Below are 14,198 nucleotides of genomic sequence, written 5' to 3' on the forward strand. Positions count from 1 at the left end.
AAAAATGAACTATAGAAATCACCAGGCGTAAAATGCTTTATTTGTAAATATAAGCACTGTATTTACAAATATTATCGTTTTTTCTTTTGTAAATATATCACTATAGATCATTAAATGTAAGAATACTTAATTCGTTTAAAGCAACGTTTTGCATACCATATATATTAATCAGTAACCATTACGTTCTTCCAAAGACTTGTACACAAATACTTGTCTTATTGAAGATACCAAAACCCAACTTTAGGTTAAAGCTGTGTTAAAAAGCTCCAGGAATTTTGATGAGCCATTCTTCATCAAGTAGCTAACATTGTGTAATATTTTCCCGGGCATATGTCACTTAATGCCTCTTAATGTAAAATATAATTAATAAGACAAATGTAACGTGATATGTTGAATAAAAGAATAGAAAGTAAAATATCGAAATATTAAAAAATAAGGATTTTAAATTTTTTGCGAAGATTAATGCCAAAACTGAAAACATGAGCAGAAATTGAAATGATTTGATGAAAATTGTAGGCTTTAGGAAATATATCGCTTTATGTAAGAAGTATTTTTTCTATAATTTTTGTGACACTTAATTTAAATGAATAATAAAGGAATGGCAGATTATGGATTAGAGATGGACCACCTACTAATTTATCGCCTTCATGTTCTTTTGAAATTTACAGAATTTTCTTTTAAACTATTGTCTCTATATAAGGTTAAAATCTGGTTAATTTAATAGTGAAATCGATACTTAAGATAACGTCTTCGTATAAAAAAATTCGTATAGTGGAAGAAGAGTATACACTTAAGATGTAGATTATTCTTTTCAATAAACTGTTATGCATCGTAATTTTAACTGTTTGAAGGGAACTTAATAAATTAGCTTTTTCTGAATTAGTATTTAGTATGCTACTCCTATTTTCAGATCACCAAGGAATCGTCCTGTATCATCTAATAATAAACCAAGACATAATCACAGAAAATTAATATTTACAAATAAAGTGTAAGTATCTGTTTAAATCCAGTTTTAAGTTAAACACAAAATAACATAAAAATTAAAAGCTCTATGACCTGGACCGTACTAAAAAATCTAATCAAAGTCGTTTTAGCTAGAAAGCTAAAATGGATCGATTAGTAACAAATGGGAACAAAGAAGGGAACATACATTAAAAACTAAGATAAATACCAGTGTCTTAAAATATTTTTTAAATGTTTAATGAATGTTCTTCCAAAAAGGGATATACGAGAGGTGATATTAGAATTTTGACGGAAATGTGACTTAAAATCTGGATAATGCTTAAATAACTGAATGAATAATTGAATAATATCTATTGCTCAAAACCACTGCACTACTTTTCTTTCAGCTTCTGTTGGTAATTTGATCTAAAATGATTGGTTAATTAATAAACCAAAATCATTTCTAAGTTACTCAATTTTAATCAAATGCACTAGAAGCATTTTATTTAATTATCGTACCCTTTCCTGATCATATACAACAAAAAATAAAATCATCAGGCTGCTAGCAATGAGGAATTTTAAATGAAAGTTATCAAAGAAAAATTTATTCGAACTAAATGTAATCCTTCTTACATATATTATTTGTACACTATCTGCTATACCGTTAACTGAAATTTTGATTTTGTTCTAGAATGTTTTCCATTCGAAAGCCACATAATTTTAGTTTTAGTAGCTTATATTAAAATATACGAGATTATGAGACTTAGGAAATCTACTTTTCATTTTAGTGTATTTTATTAAAATTGTGCGTTTTAGAAACGCATCATATATTTATATTTCGTATACCCTTTAGTTCATAGAATATGAAATAGTAATGAAGAAATGAAATCACTACCTCTGAAGTAAAAAGGATATTGTTTAAGAAACTGAATAAAAAAAAAACCATGCATTAAACGAGATATTTGTTTTATTCGACATCTACTTCAAAGACTTAACTCTAAATTTTTATAAGATTTAAACTTATTGCTGATTTATATAAAGTTTCGTATCATTTTTGTTTGTATTTTCTACTTAATGAACCTCGGAATACACACAATAACAATAATAATTTGAATTGATTAATATCATTTAATATATTGAAAAACAAAGCTAGGTTACAGATGACGGAGAATTGGGACATCTGATAACTAACAGTATTAAAAAGATGTGTATGCCGCTCCTACCAGTAACTGTCTCAACAGCCTGTAGCTCTTTCGAGATTAGGAAACCTCTTATCGGGAATTCATTTAAGATGTTAAACTGATTGCATTGCCAAACAAGAGGCTGCTGATTTAAATTCATTTGGTATTTTATTTTTGAGGAGAGATTTTTATCGTGAAATAGAAAAGGAAGTTTATATATACACTCTTTTGCAAAAAACTCGAAGCACCAAGAAGCGAACTCGAAGCACCCTTTTGCGATCGTGACGAAATTTGGTATGCAAAAACATCATGATCGAACATGCAAATGATCAAAGTTTTAATGCAAATGAAAAGGAATTGCGATCATAGCACGCATTTCTAGTGTGCAATTCGCAAAGTATAAAACCAGTTAACAGATGAGGAAAATTTATCTTGTTTTGTTACTCCTCTTGTAATTCCGTAAAGAACTTTAACTAAAGATGCCTTTACGACGATATCGGAGACCTTACAGACAACTAAACGACTTCGAACGCGGTAGCATTGTAGGGTTGCGCGAAACTTGGTGGTTTTACCAAGCAATAGGCCGCCATCTGCAGCGTGCAGACACTGCTGTGCAAAGATGTTGGCAGCAATGATTGCTAAAAGGAAATTGCCGACGAAATGAAGTCTTGCCGGTAGGTCAAAGAAGGAAATTGCCGGAAGGTCAAGGAGCACGAATGCGAGACAAGATAGGATGATTGTTCGTCAGGTCCGACCCACCCCAACGATAGATATCATTGTAGACTATTCAACGCACTACAGCCACGTTTATACCTCCCGTGGTACCATCCAGCATCTCACGGCGCTTGTCTGAGGCGGGGTAACGCTCACAGAGCCCTTTAAGACGTTTGCCTTTGACCCCCACAACATCGGCGGAGTCGTCTGGAGTGGTGTCTCAGCCGATCATCATGGCTGCCATCAGACTGACATCTTATAGTGTTCAGCGATGATCCCGCTTCACTCTTGAAGCAGACGACCACCGTGTTCGTGTCTGGAGAGGACGGGACCAGCGGTCCCAGTTAGCCTTTGTTTTGAAAAGGCATACTGCCATGACCCCTGGTGGGATGGTGTGGGGCGCTGTTTCTTATGACAGCTGGTCATCTTTAGTCATCCTCCGTAGATCTTTAGCAGCTCAACGATGTGTTGAAACCATCCTGCGGTCGGTTGCATTACCTTTGGCACGTCAACCTGCGGCCATTTTTCAACAAGATAATGTCAGGCCACATACCGTTCGCATATCTCTGGATTGTCTCCGTGCGGTTAATATTCTTCCTTGGTCAGCAAAGTCACCAGACCTTTCACCAATCGAGCATGTCTGGGGCATGGTAGGCAGCCAGATACGGGCACCACAAAATATCGCAGATCTCCAGCGACAATTGATGAATGCCTGACAGAATGTGTTGCAGAATGACATTAGGAACCTCTATCTTGACGAATTGCCTCGACGAATTCAAGCACGCACTGCCGCCAGGGGCAGTTCGACCAACTATTAATTTGAACACTCAACGGGTGATTGTGAGCCGTGAACATTTACTATGACATTGACTTTTTAATCATTTTATTATCAGTGTTATGAACTATACACATTTTCAATTTCATTAAAAACGACCACTTCCTTCATGGTGCTTTGATTTTTTTTCAAAGATTGTATATATATATATATATAAGCGTGAGATACACGCACTCATAATACTCACTAAAATTAATCTCTAGTTAATTTTTTTGCAATTCGATTGCATGGCACTATGTACACTGGAAATAGCAGAGATAAAAGTTTTATATATTATATTATTATTACACTTTTTATGTTATTTTGCTACGTCGTTTCGCTTTTTATTCAATTTTTATTTATATTTATGCAATATTGTTTTTTAATTTACGCAAATAAATTTCCATTGGCGTGCACTTAGCTGGCTTAATCTTGGCCACTACTAAGGCCGGATGGCGACCTTATTTTATATATATAAAATGAAGATATAATATATAAATAAAAAAGGGGTCAACAGCTCATCATGAAATATATATACATCAAAAGTGCAATAAAAAGAAACAACTCAGTAAAATAAGATAGTAAAAATAATATAAATAATTATTAAAAATTCTTTTCTCTTTTTCAAGGCAAAGTCGAAGAATTTTCAATAGAGTCACGTTTCGAATTATATCTCGTTGACTATAAATTATTGACATATTTTAAAAGAAAGTGCTAAATAAAATAAAATTAATTTAAGATTAAATTATTTAAATTAAAATTATTATTTAAAGTCATAAAATGCAATAAAGTATAAACTGTATTTTTTTTAAATTTTAATAAATCATGAAGATATGATATGCTTAAAAATAAGAATTACGGGAATAAGAAACTAGAAAAACATTTGGATAAATTAAAATCAAAGTACTAAATGAATATTTAAATAATTTTGAACTCAAAAGCGAAACAAATTAAAGTTTTAAATCAAAAGCAACTGTTGAAAATCAAAATTAAATATATCTTAAAGTTAAAATTTTGAAGAAATTAATTAATTTTAGAAGGAAATTTACTTAAAATTAAGGAGCTTTAAGAATAATTTATCTAGAAAAGTTTTCAAATTGAGGAGGAAAAAAATACAGATAAATGGAATGCTTGGGGCCTAAAATGGAAAACATTAAAAAAGACAGTGTGTGTAAAAGTTGGAAAAAAAGTTAAAATCAATTGAAGCCGAATCAGTTAATTCAATTAAAAAAATAATTTGAATGGAATATGAAAATTAAAAATAAAACCTGAATAAAATAATTCAAATTCCTAATACATTATATTATATAGCATATACATTATATATATTATATATATGGATATGCTAAATTATATTCTATATATATCTATATCTATAGATATATATATGATAAAAATTTTATTATTTCTCGAAATTTAAGACTGAAGACTGGAAAACTAATTTTCATGAAATTAGTGCAATTATCTGTGAGAAATACGCGTAATTACGCTGTTAGGAAAGCTGATCCAAATTAAGCAAATTCGGAACAAGTTTATACCTCAATAAAGAGCTCATTTTAATGAACGTATACGTATTTTATTAAATCATTAATGAATAATGAGTTCGTTTATTTCATCATAAATTTGTTGCATCATAATTATTACCATGCTCTCCTTTATTATGCTATAAACGTGTTGCGAGTCCGGTTACTTTGAATTTGCGTGTAACATAACATTCAAAGTTAGTAGCAGAGTATTAATAAATGCCTATAGATTAATAGGATTTTGTATATACTACAGGATTTTTGTAATGCATTTTGAAATTACGTATCAAGTTTCTTATTGTTATTTTTTTTATTTTCTAGGTTGCATGATGCTGAAAGGTTAGAATTTGTTTCATGTTCTTACTTTTATTAACTTCAAACTGCAGTCCACAGAAAGTAATGAAAAGGAAAAGCGTTTCTTAAATTTCAGTATAATTTTTTTTCTTAAATTTTATAAATATTTTTTAATATCAATATAATTTGATTTTGCATAGGTTCAGATATAGTTTAATTGCCTATAAATGATTGATATGCGTACATAAAACACTAATTGCGAGTCTTGGTATGTTAACGTAGTGCATATGTAGCTTACATGATAATAAATAATTTAGAAGTTACTAAAAGGGGAAGAACATGTTAGGAAATCTGCAGTCAAACTTTCTAATTATTTTGGTAGAAGGAAAATTCATTCTGCAGCGCAAGAAATCACTTCTCTTAGAATAATCCTATGGATTCAAGTCCTGCAGGTCAAATTATTCACATGATTTCCTTTAAAGTCATTTAATGATGTCTTATATTCGGTGAATAAATAAATTCAAACTTATTTTCTTTTTAATTAACACTGTTTATATATAGGCTATAGATATTATGCTGTTTATAGTTACACTTAGGATACCGATGAGTCTAAAACTTGTCAGTAGCAGCTATTAAATGTAAAAGTCACTAAATACAAAGAAATTAAGTATCTAAAGAAGGGCAATATAGGATAAGATGACTTATAACTCTAGATCTAGACGAATTTTTAAGTTCAAGACATAATTCTACGAATTAAAGATAAAGTTATCAATCAATAAATAAATATATCCAAAAATGTGAGACAAAAGGTTTTAATTTAATTTCGGTTCCTTTATGTCATTTTCAATCAAAAAATTCTCTTACAGTTTACCTTCCGTTTTTATAACACACCATGCACAGGCTATATCTTTAAAATTTAACAATCAATAGTTGACAGTCTTTTAGGAAAAACCGCTAAAATAAGTGAAAACCCTCTTCTAACTGCAGCATACTTGTCTTTGACCCATTGGCGCCACTTTCACTAGAAAATTATATTATGCTTGTAGAAAAAAATGCCAAATTTTCCCTAATACCGTATAGGTTGATAGGATTAATAATTCAGAATTTAATAGAAACTAAAGTGAAAATGTTTGGAATCATTTCCATAACACCCTGTCTTTGAAGTTAAATTTTTGATTTCTAATGCGTGCTCTTCTATGATAAAAATTTAGTCTATGTGGTGCAAAAATGTAAATTACAGAGAGCTTTCTGTGAGCTTTTTTCCAAATGAATGAGACAGATTCTGCGTGTGGTTTTTTCTAAATATGTTTCAAATGATAAGAAAACTTCGTAAAATATCAGTGATTTAGAGACCACGAAAACGAGGAATTCCTTGAGACATTTGAAACATAAGAACAGGGTGATATATTCTCGCAATTCACGATATTTGATGGGCTAGAGATTTTGAATGAAGGAAACTTCATATAAGGACAGCATATAAGGATGTGTGTAAAAAACCAATAACAGCGATACACTTTTTAAATAATAAGTGGACAGTGTACTGGAAAAAAAGTAGTAGAAAATGAATAAAAAGAAACTGTAAAGGTGAGAAAACTGCTTGTTACAGACGAACTCTTTCATTACAGATTATTCGCTATGTTCACGGATTATATTAAGAATACAATGCATGAATCAGCAACAGAGAGAGAACAGCGACACGAATACATCAGCTACGTTATTCCATGCTTCTCTAGTGATAATTTTATTTTCTTCTTTTGATATAGAGGAATATGTTTTGCATAATTTGGATTTAAGGTAAATCTGAAGCAGAAGTTCATGGTGTTAAATCAGCGGAGCATAAAGATCATAAGAGCACAAAATTCACGAAATATGATGCCATTTGTGAAATGATTTTGTTTCGCATCTCATGACTGTATGTAATAGCCTACCATCCTGCAAATAATTAAGCGATGCAGTTCTGTAATCGCGTGCATGGACATTATTGATACATAGCTAAGCATATGTCAACTGATATTGCATATGCCAACTGATATTACATATGTCATTGCGACATTGTGACTTTGCATATGCCAACTAGTAGATATTACTTCTCGAAGCTCTATCACCCAAGATTAAACCAGCTGTCACTCTACTGCATACAATTCTTTCACAACGTGCATTGCTGGATGCTTACAAGTCATAAGAAATGTTCTATGACCAATTAACACAATTAATTATTAGTTAGCTGTCTAATCAAAATGAAATGTGTCAAGTCGATAAAAAAATTATAATGCCGAATATCTACCCTGTATGTATTACTTCAGGAATTTTTGAACATAGATCTACGAACTGGGAAGTTTCCGTGTTATAACAAGTTTTCCTGATGAAAGGGTTTATATAAAGGTTCTATTCCTATTAAAAATGTGTGCACCCTTTGGGAGTCGTTGTTTTGCTACCTTCTGTTATGCTTTAAGCTATCTTAGCTATGACTGAAGTATCTACTAAACTTCGGCAACATCGCCTTGCATGTGTATTCGTGCTATCTAACTTAACTTGTCAATCCAAACGCTCACAGCTTGTTTTGAACACAAACTCGACTACAAATTACGATCCACTAAAGTCTTAGTAATACTTTCTCTACATTGTAACTTTTCGGTTAAAAAATGTTAAAGAGTTCAATATTTACATTTGTGTAATTATTATTATTGTTTTCTTTGAAATGTATAAGCTATGCAGAAGATAGCAGAATACCCTCTATTTGGCTACTAGACAGATAATTTTACAGCTTAACTTTGCTTTCGCTTCATACAGAATTTTTTTTGCTATCATAAATGTAACCAAATTTTAGACGGATTGAGAGCCAGTTATCGGTGGTAAGTCCAAAATAGCAACTGATATTTTAAAAGGGTGTAAAAGGTCCTTTTACTAAAACTAAAGAAAACTAGAAATCACACCTGATGCTTACAAGTAAGCCATCACTTCGGCGAGATGTCTTAAATAACGATAAATTCAGATAAGCTCAAAGATTACACAATTTCAATTTAACGCGAAGTTTGCTCATAAACCTAACCGGCGTAGATATTCAAATATCTAGAATTGAAATTCAAGGTCAAATTCTTACCTGAGTTAGCAGCAACTTAGTAACATCTCCTCGAGAGGCAGAAGATACTCGGTTTCATAATCTAAAAACTTCAGCTTAAATACACGCGAGCTTATTCGCATTCTGGAGAGAAACCGGGAGGGATATATGACAGTAAAGATCCGAAGCATAAAGTAACTGGTTAGATTAACATATGGTAACGCGAGTAATAATCCACTTTGTTATTTAAAGAGCCATATAGTTGATGTTTTCCGTTGCACTTACTCCATTCTAATATGTTATGCTATTTCTAGTGAAGTAAAATTTAGTGCTATTGTAAAGACTTGGTGTTTACAAACGAAATTTTCTCGCTACAGTTCCTTTAACTGTCACAATAAAACTTGTTTCGGCTCTGTTGTTTTTGTATGCTGTCCGCATATTATCTAATACTATATTGCAAAATTTACAACAGATTAATCGCTCTCTGAGCTTCCGAGAGGCCGTTATTTTGTCAAATAATTTTATAGCCCTTCCCCCTCTATCTCTCTATGTCTATCTATCTATCTATCTATCTATCTCTTTATATATCTCTCTATATAGTATATATCCACAGAAAGTGAGAATAAGCAGTTAAATAAATAAAAAATCTTTCAGTAATGCTAATAAATTAGGCTATACAAATCGAAATACTTACACATGTTTCAAATTGCAAATAAAAAGAATGCCTGTACATATATATATACATATATATATATGCACACTTACTTACGCAATAGTGCAATAATTGTGCAGGATTTTATTCCTGCCTCAATTCGAGCAGAGAAAGTGATCATAGGCAGCTTACGTTCTCGAAGCTAATCGCTGAGATAAGTGAACTAACATAGCTTGTTCACAAGTCCCAGTTATTCCTAAGAGCTGCCAACCAGTGATGATACGTGCATATCGGCTACTCTTCATGGATATCGAAATCCTAGTTATGTACTTGAAATAAGATGTTGTGAGATACCATAAGCTTCGCTTGATGTGCTAGGATATAGCCTACTCCGGGGCGATGTTTTCAAGTGATAAACATTTCACGCCACTTATTCCTGCCGTGGAATATAAAGCTTGAACAAGTGTGATACCTAGTATTTAAGGAAAACTGCATCTTGCCGGGATTGCTCATCTCTAAATAAGAAATGAATCTTCGGATAATGCGGGATTCAATTTGTACTCCTGGGTTTAATTACTAATAATCAAGTTTCTCAGTCTGATACCAGAGCATATTGGAGTTAATTAATTACCTTATTGCTCCACGAAACTGCTAGTTTCAGAAAGTGTATTTTTATTCTCTTGTTTATCACTAGCCTTATTTTTAGGAATCTTTTTCCTTCCCTTTAAAATACTGTTAATATGGTCGTACCACTGGCATTAAGAAGTGTTGCGTAACGAAACACTGTACTGTACTTTATTACGAAACACTGTTTTTCCTAATAAAGATGCAAATTTCGTATCTTCAGTAAGCATGTTCAAAGAAATAGCATAATAAGTAATAATAAATTATGAGAAAATTTCGCTTTAGTCAAATGGCTTTTTTTAAGACAGCGGTAAAGCTGAGCAAATTTGAAATTATAAAACAGGAAGGGTGAATAAAGAAAGATGAATCCTCCATCACTGTTTGAGCAAATCTTCTGGTTGTAAAAATGAACGCTACGTGGTTTCTTGTCCTTTCTACGTTTCGTTTGCAAGTGAAATTATCAACGAAGTATTTTGATTTCTAATTGTTAAATTTGAAAGGATGACTTGAGTACCATTTGATTCATACAAATATTTATTATAAGAAAAATATATTGTGCAAATATATTTTTCATTCATTATGTTCCATATAATATTTTGATTACTATTGTCTAGTGACCTTTAGTTCAAACTTGCGTGTTGTTCTAACTTTTATTATTGTTTAGCAAATGTTAAACAATAATAAATAATAATCTAGAATTTCAATTATTAGTAAATAGTGAAATACGTTCACGTGATATTAATTTTTTTCTTTGAGCAATGCGGCAACTATTTTGTTAATTTTGCCAAGGATATGTATAAAAAATATTGAAAGTTGTACAAAGAGATGAAATCGCAACTGTTAATCAGTAAAAAAAAAATCCAATCCTTTATAAAAATGTAACTCAGTTAGTAAGATAGAGAGTAGGAAACCGAATAAGTAAAAGGGAAAAATTATTGTTCTATCGTAAATTTCGATAGGCACATTCTAATATATTCATATCAAGAAATGTTTTGCATTAAGCTTTTATAAAGCCTTAATTTTGCATTGCTAACCAATATCTGGAAAACTTGTGTTGCTATGTATGCCTAATATTTTGTCACGTTAAAATAAAATCTTCTTATTTTAAAACTGTTATATTATTTGTTTTTACTATTTAATCAAGTCGACGCTTTTAAATTACAGTAATTTTAAATCGAGTTGAGTTTCTTTCAATAGAATTCTTTTAGCTTTTGAGAGCGAGCCCTAATATTAGAAATATGCATTGATTACTAATCGAAACTTTTTGATGACTCAGTAATAAATCAATAAAATAATTAAAATACAGATTTGCTATGTTAGTAATCAATATTATCCCGAAATTGACAGGCTTTTCTTTCATTCAAGATTATTTCTCGTATTTTCAATCTTCTGTTTTTAAGTATTTTAGGAGTTGATTGTCACCTATGCGTTTTTACCTATTTTCAGAGTTTTCTATTCAGAGTTCTATTTTATATGTACATTTTTGCGGATACGCATAATTTTGCCTACAAAAGAATGCGAATTATCCCGTATATGTATTCAAATATTCGACTATTAGACAGTACAGTTTTCCGGATTGCTTCTCTGTAAGGCAATAAAATTAAATTGCTGATAATTTATTTAGATGTTCTTTATATATTATGTTAAAATCCATTTATGATAAATAACTATACGAAAGATTATAAAATATAAAACGTACTTTTAAAACTCTATCATTATGAAGAAATGTCTCTGACGTCGCCGTTCACGTCGTTGACGGTTATTGTTCAGTTGACTAAGACTATACATAACGCTGTCCATCATCTGTAGTTTTATTTAGAACGAATATTTGAATATTTAAGCTTTTACTGTATACGCATAACTCCTTCCTTCAGACTACATTTTCTATCTGTTAAAATATTTAGTTCCATTTCTATTCCGATTTTCTATATAATTCTATAACAGTGGATTCTATTCGCATATATAACTATATTTTATTTTAGGTACTTTTGTATTTGCAAAATTGCATGCTTTTATGTTCACTTATGCTTACAGATAAAGCTTGAAATTTATTCAAGCCAATTGCCTGAGCATAAGAAGACAGTAACAAGAAAGTGTTGCGTTTTTAATTAGTATTGAACGTAAAAGTAAATTTCATAATTATAAATAAATCATATGGCAGTTATTACATTAAAAGAGTAAGATATATCCACATCGATTTGTCAATTGAAAAATCTTAGTGAAATTACTTCACATTTATAACCTTTATCAATTAATGGTATAAATGCTAAGTCCCTTTTTACATTATAAGATGTAACGAAAATATTCCGTTGATTCGCTGAAGCTCTAGATATTCACATTAAACAGTAGTTTAAAATTGATGAATATACTTACTGACACCTGCCTTTCATTTAATTGCATCTTAAGAAAAACATAGTGTTCAAACACTGAAAGCGTATTTTCAGAAATAAAATCGACGTCAATTATCATTCCTTTAATTCCTGCCTAGTGTTACTTGTTGCGTCATTTTTTCTCTCAGTCAACTTTTAGTCATTATTTTATTCATTTTATGACAATATTTAAAGCATGTATGTTATTATTTTTAATAACATACATGCTTTAAATATTTTGGTGCATTTAATAGTTTAAAGTATTTAATGCTTGTATATAATTTAAATATTTATTATATATGTGTACAAACACACACACACACACATATATATATATATATTTAAAATATTAAAATATTTTAGTATATTTAATACTCTTGCATCGTCAGTCTAATGTACTTTAAAATATTACATTTCCGTATAGAGAAAAGTCCGACCAAGAACCTAAGAAACCTATTCTTGTAACCGTTGTGGGGTCTGAAGATTCTCCACCTTCTAGAACGTCTTCAGCAGTGTAAGTTAAACTTATGTATTTTTTAATTGGAAACGTGTGCGTTAATTCTCTTATATCATTCTTTAACAAGTATACCATGCTAATATATAAAATATTTACAATTACTATACAGTATAAGCCATCTGTAACGATGCCAAAAAGAATTACAAGTATTAATAACCTCGTAAATTGTACAAGGCATTATTTGTTAACCTGGAGTTAAGCTTCTCTGAGAAGCGTGTTTGAAGCAATAGAGCTATTCTGTTTTGGTCTAAGCGTAAACTAAATCATCTTTAGACGAGGTTTTAAACTGAGTGTAATAACAAGCGTTTGGAAATTAACGATACAATTTCAATAACGTAAGAAAATATAACTTCTTCGTAAATAATTACAAATTAATATAAACCTATTTCTGGTTGTAGATCTGAATATAAAACAAATAACACCATATTTATAATAAATTTAATTAACAAAACTTTTGACAGGTTTAGAAGAATCTCATCAGTGTATTTGTCACTGATAAAAATACATAATCATGCATTTAATGATTCAAAAATTCCAAGATATTTCCTAGAGCTACTAAAATATCGGAATGCCGCCTACTGACTTAGAATTTAATTTTAACAACAAACATTCTAAGGATTTCTAATGAGCTGTTTTTTTTTCTGACTGTACAATAGTTTTAATAGTTTCAAGTTTCTATTGGATTTTCTTAAACAAGTCTTCTTTCTCAAATGAAAAGGGCATGTTTAATCTAAATTTGAAACTGCAAATTTAAACTAAGACGAGCTGTACAACATTACAGTATAAAGCTCAAAGTAATACAAACTTTGAAAGTTTAAAAGACTTATTTAGCAGCAGCGCCATTCATTTGAAATTAGACTATCTTTTGAAGTAGTCAAATATCAAGTACAAGCAAGCCCATTTAAGTGCAAATTTCAAAATATTGCACTTAAATGGGTTTAGGTAAGAGTATTAATTTTAATTCCCAACACAGAAATATTCTTATTCTGTAATGAAAAATAAAATTAAACTAGCCTTCCTAAATTCAAAATAAACGATGCAATTAAAATAAAGGGAAAATCAGAAGCACTGATTTTGCATGGAGTATAACGTAAAACTACCCATTGATTCATGATTGTAATGTTTTTATACAGAAAGATTTATCCACCTCCTTAAAAGAGTTTCAAAAATTTATAGTGGAGTAACTATAATAAACACAATAAAATTTGCTTACTAATATGCAAAGAAGTTCCCTCTCCCATAATTTTTATGTACATATCTATAATTGTCGACAGGTGTAGAAAAAAACCTAAGGACAACTGCCAAATTCTTCCTTTTGTACCGCACAAGCAGACCAGATTCTTTAAATGTCTTATCCATAAACAAAGGGTCCTCGTATAGACCTTCTGTTTAGCATTTCATACGAAATCTGTACAACTATTATCCTTAGTAAAGTCCAGGTTTACTAATTCTAATATCCATTTCCGATACCTGGGAAGAATATCAAACAGGAAAAAAATATCTTGAACTC

General features: G+C 30.6%; 1 protein-coding gene across 1 annotated transcript in view; it reads left to right on the forward strand.

Annotated features, from left to right (window-relative positions):
* The window catches only part of LOC118205050 (uncharacterized), a 47,983-nt gene that overhangs the window by 13,293 nt on the left and 20,492 nt on the right, over positions 1 to 14,198 (forward strand). The window contains exons 6-8 of the mRNA XM_085823031.1: positions 911 to 988; positions 5,496 to 5,513; positions 12,596 to 12,685. Coding sequence (XP_085679157.1) covers positions 911 to 988; positions 5,496 to 5,513; positions 12,596 to 12,685 — 186 coding nt within the window. The remainder of the gene's footprint in view (positions 1 to 910; positions 989 to 5,495; positions 5,514 to 12,595; positions 12,686 to 14,198) is intronic.

Source organism: Stegodyphus dumicola, chromosome 8, assembly GCF_044657685.1.
Source record: "Stegodyphus dumicola isolate Sdum_Otavi_A_Nest chromosome 8, ASM4465768v1".
Taxonomy (NCBI): domain Eukaryota; kingdom Metazoa; phylum Arthropoda; class Arachnida; order Araneae; family Eresidae; genus Stegodyphus; species Stegodyphus dumicola.